We start from the raw sequence: 12,743 nt of genomic DNA, 5'->3' as shown, positions 1-12,743 counted from the left end.
TACTTGGAGTTCATTTTCGATAGAACCTAGTTCGACAGACGCAGAGGCGACGAAGAGGTGAACGAGGCATCACCTCCGCCACCGGCAGCTGCCAGTCTGCTCAGGGAAACAATTACAAGTCAGAATCCCTTTAGGGTTCACGTGTCAATCTCGGGGGACACCAACAGTGGCTGTTCTTCTCTTAATTCAGTTCTAAAATGTATGTGGACATATACACAAAAAAGCCAGAGGCAGCTCTAGCCTCACAGCACCAGGGTCAAGAGGAAACAGGAAGAACGGAAGCGTCACCGATGGACGGCAAAGCAGCTCACGTGTTTCGGATCTGTCCTCCGAGGCCTTCTGATGGTGCTTCGTCCTTCCCTGAAGCAAAGCTTAACTAGTTCAGTGGGCCCAACTCGCAGCTCCGTGCTGACGAACCGAATCTGCGTCTCTGGCCCCGTGTCTTTATTAAGCTCCAGCTCGATGTGCTTCTCCAGCGGCTCACTCCACACGTGCGCGGGGAGCACTTCCAAACCCAAACCTCTTCCCCGTCTCAGCCTCGGCAAACCTCAGCCACTTCCTCTCTCCTTCCACCCCCTCACCAGAAAACCGGGTGCCTCTAATGACTCTCTTCCCCAAACCCACTTCTAGTCAGCAACCAAATCCCATCAGTTCTGCCTCCTTACTGTTTCTGGTATGTTCCCCCATTCTCCGTTCCTCTGGTTATTAGTCTTAATTCAGGACCCCTGTGTCATGCTTCTCGTCAGCTTCTCAAAAATGTAGCCCACGGTGCCGCCAGAGTCGTTTCTCTAAAATGCAAATGTGGTACCAGCACCTTCTCGAGGGTTCTCTACTGCCCACAGGATAACGTGCAAATTTCCCGGCATTTCACGAAGGAACCTTCCATTTTCTGACAACTATTGCTGCAAGTCTCACGTACACCTCCTCCTCAAAGACGAGGCCTAAGCAGTCTCTAACTGCCTCTCCGTGCCCCCTCTTGCCCTTTGACTGCGTGCTCCTTCTGCTTAGAAAACCAGCTCGGGCAGTAATCTCAGCTCAAAGGCCACTCCTCCATGAAGCCCTCCAGAATTTGACCCCACCCCTGTCTGTCTCAGGTAGAGCTGCCCACCTCCCGCCCTGCGCGGCGCCGTGGACAGCCTTCCGTGACAGCGCCCATAGAGCTCTATCACACACCTCACATGTCTATAGAACAGCACAATGAAAGGAAAAGCAAAGGACTTTAGAGCTGGACAGACAAGAGTCACATCCTTGCTCCACCATTTATTGCTCACTGACCGCGGGCAGGTTACATTTCTGAACTTCCTCTCGTTTTAAAATGGGAGACGTATGATGATGATTAGTCCTAACGTCTGTGACGTGTCAGCACAGTTGCTGGGAGACAGGGGGCATTCAGTAAATGTTGCTGACTGGCTGAATGACCGTCAGGCCAGATGGCGTCTTGTGGCACGTGTCTTTAAAGGTCTATCGGTTTCATATAAAAATTACTTCATAACCTGTTTTTGGCTTTAGTCAGCGCTTGAATCAGCTCACCCCAAACTGGAAGCAAATTAGCATTCCACTGAATGTGAAATCTCTCATCAGACCAAGGCTGACACTTTATATAGTTGAACAACTTTCATTTTTCACTCACACAAACTTCCATTCCGGTGAGCTGAGCCCACTTTCTCTTACTTCGTATCATTAACCTTAGAATCGTTAGCCGATGAAATTAAAATATTCTGTACTCAGTAACATTCGGTAACTGCCAGCTTTAATAAGCTATTAAATAATCTTGCAATGATTCGTACTTCTGAGTGTCACTCACCATCATTTTCTTTTGGCACTGAAGGGCGCTGAAATCCTTCGGCCTGTATCGCTTATGAGCGCCATTCTCGTTGTTAACAAGAAATTCACCGATAGGGACGGTTCCCGTGCACCATTCGAGAACTCCACTTCGCTGGGAAAGCGGAACCACCTGAGTCCCAGATTAGATACATTTTGATTATGCAAAGGTATCGCCGGGCACGCGGCGGTCACTCAACCCTCAGAGTCCGCACGAAGCAGCTCTTCAGGTGGGACCGCTATTTCCCTGTCCAAAGGAGACAAAACTCCTTGGAGGAAAATAAACTTATACTCCAAGAAAACGATTTTCCAGCCCGCCGCGTGGACTCCTGAGGGCCTGCTCCTCTCTCAAGCTCCAGGATTCGCTGAGGCCGGTCCTGCTAACTATACTTTCCTGCATCGTCTGTGACGCAACGGTTTGCTCCATTTAGCAGGGAGCTGCCTGCTTTCCTTCTACTTAATAGCAAACAAATTTAAGCAATGTCACTTTGAAAAATACTGAATATAAATCTTAATACTTTGATCATTACAAGTACATATATTCTTGCTTTGTAGTCTTGTTCGCTACACCAAGAGGAAATCTATTCCTGAACATGAAATGAGCAATTTTACCGCAAAGATTAGAAATTATGACACATGTAGAGATACGTAAAGTACAGAAAATGATATAAACATCCTTTTACCCACTAATCAGGTTTCTCAAATCTAAAGATTTTCTCCTATGTGCTGCAGAGAGGAAGCTCCCCTTGAACCCCTCACTGGTCCCATGCCGTCTGCCACCAATAACTTTATCGTGTTCATGTATTTTCTGCTATATTTTTATTTCAAAGCAATGTATGCATAAATAGTTGTAAGCTTTAAGTGAAGGAGTATTATACTCGGTGAATGGGCCTGCAATTTGTTTTTTTCTCACTCAACACTATTTTACCATTAGTTGTGTGAGTACATGTAACTAAATCGTTTAACAAACATACACTGCAGAAGTACACCATAATTATCCACTTGCTGCAATCTGCATATTAATTAAGATTACATTCTGTCCACATTCCCCTGAAGTGTTGCTACAATGCCCTAGTGTACTGGTTGGTGACAGTATCTCAGTGTCTCCCGGGTACGTGCATACCTGGGAATCCAATACGTGGGTCACAGGGGATGTACATCTTAATTTAGTTAACCAGATACTGCCAAATAACTACCCAGAGTGCTTATGCCAATCTATATACCCAGAAGTAGAGTTCATTCCACGACCTTCCCGACACAAAGTACTGTTAAGACTTTTATTTTAATTGTGCTAATCTGGGGCACCTGGGTGTCTCAGTTGGTTAAGTATCCAGCCTGGGCCCGGGTCATGATCTCACGGTTTGTGAGTTCAAGCCCGAGTTGAGCTCTGTGCTGACAGCTCAGAGTCTGCTGCCTGCTTCGGATTCTGTGTCTCCCTCTCTCTCTGCCCCTCCCCAACCCATGCTTGCTGTCTGTCAAAAACAAACTTAAAAAATAAATAAATAAATGAACTGTGCCAATCTGAGACTGGTAAAATGGTAGCTCACTGTGGTTTCAATTTGTATTTTCAGATTCCCAGTAAGGCTGAGTAAAATTTGGCAGGCTTATTGGTCACTCAAGTATTTTCCTCTTGTGACTTGTCTGTATTCTTTACCGGTTTTCCTACAGACATGTTAGTCTTTTTATAACTGATTTTTAAGAGCTGTTTATATGTTCTGTATATAAATCCCTTGTTATTAATATTACAACAATTTTTGTTATTATAATATCCTTAAAGTCATTTTTCTCAGTTGGCCACTTGTCTTCATAGAATATTTGATTCTATAAAGGCCTTACTTTAATGTGCTCAAATAGGCTGCACCGTACTGTTTTATGGTTTGTGTCTTTAATTTACTACGTGTGTTGAGGGTCTGTTCTGTGCTCACTGGTGCCCACGTGCAAGAGAGGGGCGCGTGAGGTAGACGAGGACCATGCTGTCCGACAGATTCACGCCGGCGATGGAACATATGCGCTCACAGACATGTAATGATGCCAGAGAACAAGGACGAAAGAATGAAACAGGCACTGAAAATAGTAAGAGACATCTGGTCAGAGAAGGGCTCCACGAGAAGGTGACCGGAGAGAACCTGAATGACATGAGGGAGGGAGGCATGAGCTGAGGGAAGAGCATTCCAGGCAGAGGGGAACAGGGAAGCCCTGAGCTCAAACAAAACTGGTGCCTGTGAACAAGAGAGAGTGGGAAGACCAGGTGGGCCCAGGGGAGGTGACGCCATCACGAGGAAGAAGTGAGGGATGAGGGTGGGAGAGGGGCAGATAAAGGTGGAAAGGGAGCAGGAGAGGCAAATCCCTTTCCTTCAGGGACAATGTGAAGTCATCTGGAGTTCCGAGCAGGAAACGGACATACCGATTCAGTCTTGGACTCTTTAAACAGATCATTCTAGCGGTTGTGAGAAAACCGCTAGCTTTGTGGGGCCGAGGCCAGAAGTAGGGGCTTAGCCAGACGCCAGTGAAGAGATGTGAGTGCAGGGCGGACTGCCAGACGTGTAAAAAGTGGGTCGAATGAAAGCGGACGGGTAAGGAAGTGCTGATGGAACAGATGTTAGATATGAGAGATGGGAGGGGTTAATATGCTGAATATTTGGTGATATTTAGAAATTACTGCTAACTCTCCTAGGATGACACTACTGTGGTTCTCTTTTCCTTTTTTTTTTTTTTTAATTTTTTTTTTTTTTAACATTTATTTATTTTTGAGACAGAGACAGAGCATGAACGGGGGAGGGGCAGAGAGAGAGGGAGACACAGAATCGGAAGCAGGCTCCAGGCTCTGAGCCATCAGCCCAGAGCCCGACGCGGGGCTCGAACTCATGGACCTCGAGATCGTGACCTGAGCTGAAGTCGGACGCTTAACTGACTGAGCCACCCAGGTGCCCCTCTCTTTTCCTTTTTTAAAGAGACATCTAACTACACATTGAAATAAACGTTTACAGATGAAATGATATGACATTTTGCTTCAAAATATAATTATCAGAGAGGAGGGAATGGGTGGAAGAAGAAATGAAACAAAATTATCCGTGAGTTGACCACTACTGATCACTGAGTGATGGTACAAGGGAATTCATTACAGTATTCTATCTACTTTTCTATATGTTTGAAAATTCTAGCAGTATTAAAAGTAAAAAGGAAACTGCACCTCCAGGATATGGACGGAGGACCGGGGTGAACTCAGGTCCCGCTGAGCTGAGGAAAAGCAGTTGTGTTTGGCTTGGGTGTTGGGGGGTGGAGATATTAATTCAGTATCTCTTAGACCTCGACATGACTCCCTGATCTGGTCAGGAGCCAGGCCTTCCAAGTGCTGTATGTGACCTGACACAGACCCTCATCACAGACCAAGCAGGGGAGGAGAAGCAGGGAAGACGGCCAAAGGGGGAAGGCCTGGGACTGCAGACCCGCCGTCCCCAGCGTGGACGCTGCCCGGGACCAGGCTGCAGAGACCTTACGTGGCACACAGACTCTAACGTGTTTACTATCCCAGGAAACACTGGCTGGCCCCTAGTCTGAATAATGGCTTCTTTCCTATGCTCTTGATGAAGGAGCAGAGGCCTGAGGTACTTACCTTGTATGTACAGATAGTCAATTTCCTCTTCCTGGTCTCGGTGTTTCTCTGCAGCAACGTGTTACACATCTGGAACACCTGCTGCATGACGGCGTCTTGTCTCAGGTCATCACGGCCCTTCAGGACATCAAACGCAAATAAGGAGGCTCAGTCCATTTTCTTTATTACAGGACCATACAGAGGGTCACATCAGGACAATGACAGGGCTCTCAGAAATCAATCCGGGCAGAGCGCCTGGGTAGTTCAGCCGGTTAAGCATCCAACTTCAGCTCAGGTCATGACCTCACAGACTGTGGGTTCGAGCCCTGCATCGGGCTCTGTGCTGACAGCTCAGAGCCTGGAGCGTGTTTTGGATTCTGTGTCTCCCTCTCCACCCCTCCCCTGCTTGCACTCTGTCTCTCAAAACTAAGTAAACCCTGAAAAAATTTTTTAAAAACCCCAAATCAATCTGGGCGTCTGTACTCCTCACAGTCTCTTAAAATAATTAAGACCTATCGCTACTCTTTCATTTAGAATTAGCTCTAACCCTGGGTAGCCAGACCGATTCAGGAAAAAGCTTCCCTCAGCTGCGTCTGTAGCCAGGCTAACTGGAACCCCTCTGTTCCTCCACTGGAGGCACAGCACTGTTCTCTCTACTCCTTCCCAGCAAGGCCCCCAGGACTTGGGAGCAGAGTCAGGGAGGAAGGCTGTCCCCTTCCTCATACAGTTAAGAGCAGCTGGCACAGTGCCAGTCTCAGGATAGGGAAGCAAGAGCCCTCAACTTGAACTATTCAAGAAAATAAGCAACAATCACCGAACAGATTTTCCAGAATAAGCAAGCTGTTAACCTCATCATACCTGTGCATGTTAAAGGCATTTTTTTATTTCAATCAACTTTTCTAATGATGGCCTTCCAAGAGACACAAAAAAATCAGGAAAAGCAATCTGCTTCTAGACAATGATGTAATTTATATTTTGTAAGTTTTCCTCACTTATAATTTTTGAAAAGAAAAATAAAGACCCAAGCAGGAAGTTGTGCTGTGACTTTTCTCACTAAGCCTGTAAGGACCACACCACACTCGAGGGGAGTCTCACCTTGACAAGCTGTCTCCTTTCCTTTCCATCAGAGCCCAAACAATCGATTATTTTAGGTAAATTTAAACCTCCTGCTAAATGAAATTCTGCTTTAAATGACTGTATAGTCACCAGATTTCCATATTCTCCAGTAGGATCCACCTGATAAAAGTATAAATGTGATAAACAGGTCAGGTATATTATGGGCGTTTAAAGACGAATTATAAATGACAATTTTACTCTTATTTTTTACTCTTTTGTTAAAGTTTGTTTATTTAGTGAGAGTGCATGAGTGCAAGAGGGGCAGAGAGAGAGAGAGAGAGAGAGAGAGAGAGAGAGAGAATCCCAAGCAGACTCCATGCTCAGCATGGAGCCCAGACATGGGGCTCGATAACCCACGAACTGTGAGATCATGACCTGAGCCAAAATTAAGAGTTGGATCCTTAACTGACTGAGCCACCCAGTGCCCCTATAGACAACAATTTTAACATGAAACACAGGAATGAATGACAACATGCTGCGGGTTAAGAGCTAGAGTGATAATTTACTTCCTGTTTAAATGAAGGAAACATGGGGTGCCTGGGTGGCTCAGTTTGGGCAACTGACTACTGATTTCAGCTCAGGTCATGATCTCATGGTTCGTGAGCTCAAGCCCGGCGTGGGGCACTGTGCTGACAGTATGGAGCCTGCTTGGGATTCTCTCTCTCCCTCTCTCTCTCTGCCCCTCCCCCACTTGTGCTCTGTCAAAATAAACTTAAAATGTTTTTTAATTACAAAAAATAATAAATGAAAGAACCAAAATGCAACATGGAAAAAGTTTATAAACTCCCACAAGTTACCTCCCCTAAGTACCTCTCACTAAAAGAGGGGCACACAGTGTTGGAAAGGGTAGCCAAAATGGTGCTTTCAGGTCTGACCAGTGACTGTGTCTATGTTCAGTCATCTGAGAAATAGTGAAATTTATCACAACAAGATAGGAAGGTAAATTTTAGAAAAGTGTGGAGAGTGGTTTCCAGGGTTGTAACTGCTAAATCTGGCATTTTCTAGAAATACTCAGCTAACTACCTTTGCTATTGTCGTTGGAAAGGTATTATTAGTCCAGATGACGGAGCTACATTTCAAATCAAGTAACTACGTATACCAAGAATGTACTCAAAATGATTTTTCTTTCATTAAAAAAATTTCTTTGAAGTTTTTATTTAAATTCTACTGGTAGTTTCAGGTGTACAATACAGTGATTCTGCACTTGCACACGTCGCCTGGTGCTCATCACAGCAAGTGCAGCCTTTATCCCCATGACCTATTTCATCCATACCCCCCACCGGCCTCCCCTCTGGTGACCACCAGTCTGTTCTCTAGAGTTAGGAGTCTATCACTAAACTATAACCTTTATTATTACTACATGTATCCCTGCCAACGTGGTATTTCTAGCATATAGCCAGGAGTATCACATATATTACAGTTACTACCATAACCTGTACCGTGTTACTTAATACCGTAGCACTTCACGGTCACTACATTCTAACGCATCCAGAATTTTTAAAATATAAAGTATTTAGGGACTTTATTGCCAAGTTAAAAATTAGTCTTGGCATAAGCACGGGAACCTTTCCTTATTTTGGCCAATGAAGGTAACCGTCTACAGACCTTCCCTACAGGGAAGATGGGAGGTACAAAACTGAAGGCAAAAGAAAAGAAAGCAGGAGAGTCCTTTAAGTATTTTAAGGGCTGGGTCAACGGAATGTAGAAAGAAACTGTATGCTGAAACAAATGAAAGTGCTAATTTTGGCAAAAAAAAAAAAAAAAGAAAAAAAAAAGTCTGTTTCAAATGGTTTAGCCTAATCAAGAGAAATGTGAATTTAGTTCAATAAAAAAAAAATCAAAACAGCTAATAGTAAAATACCTTAATTTCCATAGTTGGGACAACAACGTCTTCTAAATTCTTCAGTTTAGTAATTGGCTGGTCTGCTGGGATATTTATGCCTTCTGTATTTAAAATAAAGAGGTTCTGGTGAACACCTGGACCCTGACCAACAGCTCGGAAGGGAAAGCAGGAGAGTTCAGCAGACACCACAGACCCCAACCTGCGGCTCAGGCCCTGATTCAGGAATCAAGAGCCAGGGCTTGCGACACAATGTAGCTCAGAGCAGAGCATGGCTGACACACGGATTTGCAGGTAACCTGGCGCTAGTGATTAGGTCCCATTCCAGCTGAGGGTCCAGGCTGAGCACCTTAAGATAATTCCACAAGTTTGCACAGCACACAGATTAATGTACTCCTGCCACATCACTATCAAATGTAACCAAAGGATGTGACAATCAATACTCTTTGTTTGCTTACACAAATACCAGAAAGGTCTCGTTCTTATTTTAAAGTAGCAAAAACGTAAATATGAAGAGACAGTCCTGAACGGAAAAGGGAATATAATTGTCCAAGAATGCGGAGAGAGACTTTCGAGTGTATGCACATAACCAAATGTTATAGCAGCTTCTGATTACTGGAAGAGACACGGCAAGAAGAACGAGGGATTATATATGCGCCAGATACTCTAACACCTGTGGAGGAAATGGTGAGGGCTTCTCACTCTTAAGTACCAGAGCACAGTGAGTAACTGACATCATTTTAAGAACTTTCGACCCTGAAAATTGTCAGTTATTTTAACGCACTTGTCTCTACACAATGAATTCTCTGCGACAAGTATTTGCACCAGAATATTACCCAGAGAAACCAATTAATTCAGCGCAGTCATCTATCATCAGATAGATATAAGATATTAAATGAGAAGTGACAAGGGGATGTTGAAGTCACCGGGTAAAACTTAAGCTGTGGATCACATGTGAATCGTAATCATAAAGACCTTCATGTCTATAATTAATATTATGTGTATAAGTTAAAAGAGATTACATATTAAGCTCTATAATTAATATATCCCTACAGAGAAAAACAGCAAGAAAACAACACTCTTTCTTCCCAACACATACTTCTCTGCGTCCTCCACTGAGTGGCATCTAAGTTTGCTAATATGATGTAAGCATCACAAAGTGCCTCTACACTTCTGACCATATGAGGTCTCCTACTTCTGATAGTACATATTATTCTGTTTGCAGCCTCGGTTCGATCCTGTTAGTAAAAAAACAAACAAAAAAACATTACACAAAGGAATACCCGACACTGGCACTTTTCAGAGTTATAACAAAAAGAAACACCAAAGTTAATGGACTGATCTAAGCACCGGAAGGACTCGCATCCCCCAGAAATGAACAAAACAGTCACCTTGTGAATGCAATACATCAAAGGTATAATACTATCAACAGTAAATGACTTAGGTGTGCCTTGAAATGTTTTTTCTTTGCTCAATGATGTGAGGGAAAAAAAGTATTGGTATGTCCTATGCTTTGAGAATATTCAGGAATTTTGAACCATTTTTAGGTGGCATGATAACAAAGGATTTACAAACGGAGTATGAACAACACACATTCTTAGAATCCCTGACAATTAAGAAGAGAATATTCTGGGAAAAAATGAATACTATAATTCAAAAAGGTATGTATGTTTAATCCAAATACCTCATCCAGCTGAGAGCTTTGTTTAGGTGCATTTTTACTTATTCTACTCCTTCTTGCCGCCTCTGGTTTGGTCAAAAATTCATCTTTGTTTGCATTTGCTAAAGCCAGTATAATAAACAAGGTATGATGGGGGTGATCCATAGCAATTGTAGAGATAAGCTGTCAGAAAATAAAGAACTATTAGTTTTATGCAATCAATCAACCAAAAAACAAAAATGGAAAATCCATTACGTTTTTCATTTTGTTTGACGCTAAGACACATAGGGTACCAGATGCCATAGTGGGTAGAGCGTTGTATTATGTGTGGGACAGAGGAATGTGAGCACGATACAGAAATGGAGTAACTTACGTGGAGAGACGAGACAAAAAGCGATTTTTATTCCCGCCCTTTTACAGCATAATAAATGCAACTGACTGGGATATTTTTTATCTTCATCTCCTAGAGTGGGACATTAGTATACAACACACGAAAGACAACCAATTGTGCTTTGATCTGCAGGTGTACTTACGTTATTGAGGACTTCGTGGAATCCTAGGCCCCCCATCATTTTGGTCCCCATTCTAGCAGCCAGCTGGTACATAAGAGGCAGGAATTTGTATGACGGAATGTTCATTCCTTTGCTCTACGATTAAAAAAAAAAAAAACAAACCTTAAGAAACAATGCGTTTCAAGAAGCCTCACATCTAAGCAAATAAATTAGTCTAAGATAACGCTGCCAGCACAGTCATCTGCTGGTTACTAAAACTGCACTAGCTACGTTTTTCCCCTTAAGATTCATCTTCTCTTAGTTTCAGTGGTATTCTGGATTTGATTCACTGGTGAGTCCCAGTGCTTGATCCTAAAGTAAACTGTTCAGACCTGGAACACCTGCACTGATTACATTCCATGAGATGGGAGGGCTGCTGTGATGGTGACCCCTGGGAAGTCCGTGTATAATAAAATGGGGTAACCGGGTACCTTGACGCCAAAAGTTAACAGGATTGAATGTGCACTTGCAGCAGAGACTGCTTGCTTGTAACTACTATGTGTCTTATCATTCTTCTCATCCAGAAGAACCACTTTATTTTTAAGCTTCAAATGGATTGCCGATGTAGATCCTGTAAGCATAACTTTAATATTAGGTATCCTCACTGAAATCTAAAATTTTTAAGTAAAAACTCAGGAAATACTACTGCCTTAATGTTTCTTAAAAATGTGTTTGTCATTTGCAAAAGTAATTCACTGTAAAAATCCCAGAAAAGTTAAAGCCAGAGGAAAAACCTGCCTGAAATCTCCCAATCTGGCATTCTGGTACTTTCCAGCAGTAACTGCAAAGGTACAGTGAAAGACTGACCTAAAGGCTCTCGTCTCCGCATAAACCTGCATCATGAGAGCTGATCAAGTATGTAGGAGTAGAGCGCCGAACCACATGGCAGGGATACAAAGAACACACAAAATCAGTAACACTGGCAGGCTCTTGTCTAAGCTTTTCAAGCGCAGGCTGGAATCTGGGGTTTACAAAGACGACTTGCCTTCATCATGCCATTGACTTCAGAAACTCCAGAATTTTCAAGCCAGAGAGAACAAAGACGGAATATCCACATATCATGCGCTTCTCCACTCAATAAGCAACTGATGTAATTTTCAACTGCTTTACATAAGAACCGCTTACGATCCTCCTTCAGGGCACGGAGCGCACACTCATCCAGCTCCAGCTCTCGCTGCACCTTTATCGTGTATCTTGTGTTGGATAATTAAAGGAAGATGCAAAACCCATCAAAATGTATAGAACTACATCATACATGATATACAACATAAATGAAAAGTCAACTGTCCATCCTAGGAGAAAAAGCAAAATTCTAAAAATTATAAGGGAACAAACTTAGTATCTCAAAGTAAGTCTGGGCAATTCAAAAGTCATTGTAGGGGCGCCTGGGTAGCTCAGTTGGTTAAACGTCCAACTCTTGATTTTGGCTCAGGTCATGATCTCACAGTTTGTGAGATCAGCCCCGTGTCGTGATCTGCGTGGAGCCTGCCTAGGATTTTTACTCTCTCTCTCTCTGCCCCTCCCCACTTGTAAGCACACACGCTCTCTCTCAAAAATAAAAGTAAACATCAAAGCCATCCTAGGCAACCAGGGGCCAAGTGGACTCCACTCAAGATACCTACTTAACTTTATTCTCCACTTTCACTATCCTATTCAGACAAAAGGGATGCCTGAAGAAAGGGTTTAAAAAACACACACACATCAGAATAGATAACTCTTCTGTATTTAATTTCACCACCTATCTCCTTTTAACTATGATACCAACAAACCCAAAAAGCAAAACAAAAAGCTAACATCCATACAGTCTACAATGAGCTTAGAACCACAGTGCGCAATCACACCCTGGTTCTGTACATCTTGTCTATACATACAGTCACTGCATTTCTGTGCATCTTGTCACTTATCACTGGTGGACATGTAGTTACCTGGTGGTCTGAATTTTATGCTCCCTAAGAAGGCCCACTTCCTCTTTGGCCCTTTTCAGGAGAGCCTGCTTGTTTTCAAATTCTGATGATTTCATGTAGTTTTCAATTCTCTGGTACTGCGTATCCGAGAACCGTGCTAATGAGAGAAATGCCTTCATTTTTCCATTTCTAAGCTCATCACTGCTTTCTCCGTCATAATTTCCAGCAACTTCCACTGCCTTCAAGAAAACACAGTGAT

At 43.3% G+C, this 12,743-nt stretch overlaps 1 protein-coding gene across 4 annotated transcripts in view; it reads right to left on the bottom strand.

Annotated features, from left to right (window-relative positions):
- Window positions 1–12,743, bottom strand: part of ATM (ATM serine/threonine kinase) — a 130,113-nt gene that overhangs the window by 13,747 nt on the left and 103,623 nt on the right. For all 4 annotated transcript variants that reach the window (XM_043579252.1, XM_043579250.1, XM_043579253.1 and 1 more), the window contains 9 exons: window positions 12,506–12,723; window positions 11,566–11,773; window positions 10,563–10,676; window positions 10,054–10,212; window positions 9,469–9,607; window positions 8,391–8,473; window positions 6,509–6,649; window positions 5,435–5,551; window positions 1,805–1,954 (listed from right to left, as the gene is read on the bottom strand). In XM_043579252.1, the coding sequence (XP_043435187.1) occupies window positions 1,805–1,954; window positions 5,435–5,551; window positions 6,509–6,649; window positions 8,391–8,473; window positions 9,469–9,607; window positions 10,054–10,212; window positions 10,563–10,676; window positions 11,566–11,773; window positions 12,506–12,723 (1,329 nt within the window). The remainder of the gene's footprint in view (window positions 1–1,804; window positions 1,955–5,434; window positions 5,552–6,508; window positions 6,650–8,390; window positions 8,474–9,468; window positions 9,608–10,053; window positions 10,213–10,562; window positions 10,677–11,565; window positions 11,774–12,505; window positions 12,724–12,743) is intronic.

This window comes from Prionailurus bengalensis, chromosome D1 (genome assembly GCF_016509475.1).
Source record: "Prionailurus bengalensis isolate Pbe53 chromosome D1, Fcat_Pben_1.1_paternal_pri, whole genome shotgun sequence".
Classification (NCBI taxonomy): domain Eukaryota; kingdom Metazoa; phylum Chordata; class Mammalia; order Carnivora; family Felidae; genus Prionailurus; species Prionailurus bengalensis.
This window is presented reverse-complemented; position numbering and strand designations above follow the sequence as displayed.